At 37.3% G+C, this 3,268-nt stretch overlaps 2 protein-coding genes across 2 annotated transcripts in view; both read left to right on the forward strand.

Moving 5' to 3' along the window:
* The first annotated feature begins 281 nt into the window (after positions 1-281).
* Positions 282-2,361, forward strand: LOC144033557 (stromelysin-2-like). Its single transcript, XM_077541741.1, is given in 3 exon segments — positions 282-416; positions 1,548-1,789; positions 2,130-2,361. Coding segments are annotated over 3 exon segments (609 nt in total).
* A 222-nt stretch (positions 2,362-2,583) lies between these two features.
* LOC144033558 (uncharacterized) overlaps positions 2,584-3,268 on the forward strand; it is a 12,159-nt gene continuing 11,474 nt past the window's right edge. The window contains exons 1-2 of the mRNA XM_077541742.1: positions 2,584-2,807; positions 3,072-3,188. Coding sequence (XP_077397868.1) covers positions 2,691-2,807; positions 3,072-3,188 — 234 coding nt within the window. The 5' untranslated portion in view covers positions 2,584-2,690. The remainder of the gene's footprint in view (positions 2,808-3,071; positions 3,189-3,268) is intronic.

Genomic DNA, 3,268 nt, shown 5'->3' on the forward strand with positions numbered 1-3,268 from the left:
CGTTCAGATAAATGGTAAGATACTGAGAATCACATCATCTTTAAGGTCAGAATTAGTCATAAAGTGGATATTTACACCCCTGACCTTTTACATTTGATGCTCTTGTATCGACAGCTAGTAACTGACATGATATATTTTTGATATAGATATGATTTCAATGTCATGCCTCTGCTCTCCTTGGCTTCTTGCCCCGCCAACTCCTCCCCTGTCGCAAATACAATCTCAGTCAGGAAAGAGTTTAAAAGCCTCATTAAGCACAAGTGCCATCTCTGTGTGCGCCAATGATCGTCATGGTGCTCTCCATCTGGCTCTTGCTCTCATTCTTACCCGCCCTGGGCCTGGCGGCACCCACGTCCATGCCGCAGGCAGTCGACTCTCCTTCCTCTACTGCACACTCTGACTTGGAAACGGCCACTGTAAGTGGTGTACGTAGAGTGCATGTGACAAGACGGCATGGGATTTGGAATGAAATGACATTTGTTGTTTTTGTGAAATATGTTGCAAAACAAGCGACACAGGAGAGGTATTTAAATACAGTCTATTTTCCATATTTTGGCACATGCAGTGCATCAACACATGTTGACAGACATTATAAAAATACTCAGTACTATATTATTTGTCTTAGCTTATGAGTCACTTATAGTAGTTGTGAAACTCTTCTTCGGTTTGTGTCTGTATGACTTTCTGCCACCGATTGCCAACACACGCACCAAGAGTTGCAATTACTTACTACTTATGATGCACAAACTGTTCAATTATTTACATTCCATTTAATATTTTATTTATGTTTTGATGAAGTGCAACACTGAGTGCTACACTCTAAAAACAGAATTGTTCAACCAATTTAAGATGACAAATTCAACTGTTGATCAACTTAAAAAATTGCTTCAATTGGTAACAACGCACCAATTGATTAAGTTAATCCAAAGTAAATATATTAAGTTGAATTAATTATAAGTTCATTCACTTTGGATTAACCACATTATTCAAGTGAATATATTAAGTTTAATGAACTCATAATTAATTAAACTTAATAAATACACATTGGATTAACTAATTAAGTTAATCCAATTGAGAGTTACCAATTGAAGCTTTTTTTTTTTTGGTTAACAATTCAAGCTGTAATCTTAAATTGGTTCATCAATTCTCTTTTTAGAGTGCAGTTTGCCTGTTGAAAATAATAATAATAATAATAATAATAATAATAATAATAATAATAATAATAATAATAATAATAATAATAATAATAATAAAATTTCAAACCTTTTTGTTGTTTGGGGAAGCCGGAATGGAACATTGGCATTCCCATTTATTTCCATCAAGTAAGAAAATTTGAGATGCGATTGTTTTGAGTTACAACTATGGTCACGGAATGAATTAAACTTGTAAATCAAGGTACCAATGTACCTCAGTAGCATTTTTTTACTTGGGACAAAGCATTATTCTCCTTGTAAATGCATTTTTCTTGTATACATATGTGCAGGTATGCTGTACCATAATGAAATGTCTGTACAATATGACATTACGCTTATACGCACATACTTTAGGAATACCTGAAACGCTACTACGAGCTCCAAGAGGAGCCTTTGGGACACTGGAAGCAGAGTGGCCTGTCGTTTGAGTCCAAGCTGAAAGACATGCAGACGTTCTTTGGTCTTAACGCAACGGGAAGTCTGGATTAGGACACTCTACAGGTAATGAGGAATCCTCATTCTGGAGTTTCAGATTCCGAAGATTACAGCAGTCACATCCAAGTGGTGCGTTGGAACAAGAAAGTCATCACGTATGGGTGAAAAACGAGTAAATAGACAATAATTTTACATTTTATTGGGTGAATGCATTGATAAAACTCACACACTTGACAGTCCTGTAATAAAGAGCCACTTTACAGTAAAAGCTCCTCATATTATTTTTAGGGTGTTGAATTTTTTAATAGTCACTTTGGAGGCTATAATATGAGATGAAATTGTTTTTATATAAATTAAACTCAGGATCCCTTTCCAGTTCAGTGAGTGAGTCCAATTTAAATAAAAATCATCCATCTTAAACACCAAAAAAGTGGACTTTACAATCCGCATAAGAGGATTCATGACAAAGCTAAAGTTTTTGAAGTATTTGTCACGCTTCAGCATTGGCAGGTACACCAGAGACATGCCTCGCAGCACTGTCGAATCCCTGCTCGAGTCCGCTCTCAGAGTTTGGGGCACGGCCAGTGGTCGGACATTTCTCCGCTCACACTCCCGTGACGCTGACATCATGGTAGAGTTTGTCACTCAGAGTGGGTTTTCTTTCAGCATTCAAGCACAAATAACTTCTTTTTTTTTTTTGTTCACTGACTACACTTTAGATGAGACAAACTGAAAACAGTGATTGTCTCTTCAAATGAAAAGAGGATTATTACCTCTGCCAGGCATGGAAAAGTGACAGGAGTGGTATTGTGTTTGTGATTGTTAGGCATTAGGCTAAAAATACTCAAGCAATTTAAATGAAACTTTTTTGGAGGGTTGACACATACCAGGCAAGAAGCCAGTACCGTCCCATATTGGTCAACTAATATTGATTCTTCGTTACTGAGTAATCAGAGGGGCACAAACACCACCGTTGAACTACATGTTGGTCTTAATATTTTTGACAAGAACACTACACTCTGGGGGACTTAGTGAAAAGAAAAGTAGTAAAAAAGGAGAACCATGATGCTGCGATCAGCTTTATGGATGCTGTTGCTTGTTGTGGGGTTTTTGGCAGTGAGCCAGGCAGCACCGACAATCGCCCCGACCATTTCACCAGAAGAAAACGACCTGGCTGAGGTGAAATGCAATCATGCAGACATAAACTATACTTAAACTAGTTGCTAGTAGAAATAAGCAGATGAAGACCGTCTTTATGTATTCCAATACATACCTCTATACTTAATTTCCTTGACAGGATTAAATACAGTGGAACTTCTCATTTCAAACATTTGTTAACACTTCTTCTTGAGTTGGTCCTTTCTCATGTAACGTGTCTTACAAAAAAGCACAAGCACAAACGTTAGTACTTAAATGCCTGAAATGTGTCTTTGTTTGTATTAGAAATATATCTCTCAATTTTACGACGATGTTGGGACCAGAAACTCCACGAGGAGAAGCCTTGTTAGGCGCAACTTTAGCGAGGATCTGGAAACCATGCAGGCTTTCTTCGGCTTGGAGGTAAAAACTATAAAGGACATAATAAATTGGTGAAAATTCGCTGTGTAAGGCAGAAAACATTGAATAAATAAGACATTTAC

This window comes from Festucalex cinctus, chromosome 13, assembly GCF_051991245.1.
Source record: "Festucalex cinctus isolate MCC-2025b chromosome 13, RoL_Fcin_1.0, whole genome shotgun sequence".
Taxonomy (NCBI): domain Eukaryota; kingdom Metazoa; phylum Chordata; class Actinopteri; order Syngnathiformes; family Syngnathidae; genus Festucalex; species Festucalex cinctus.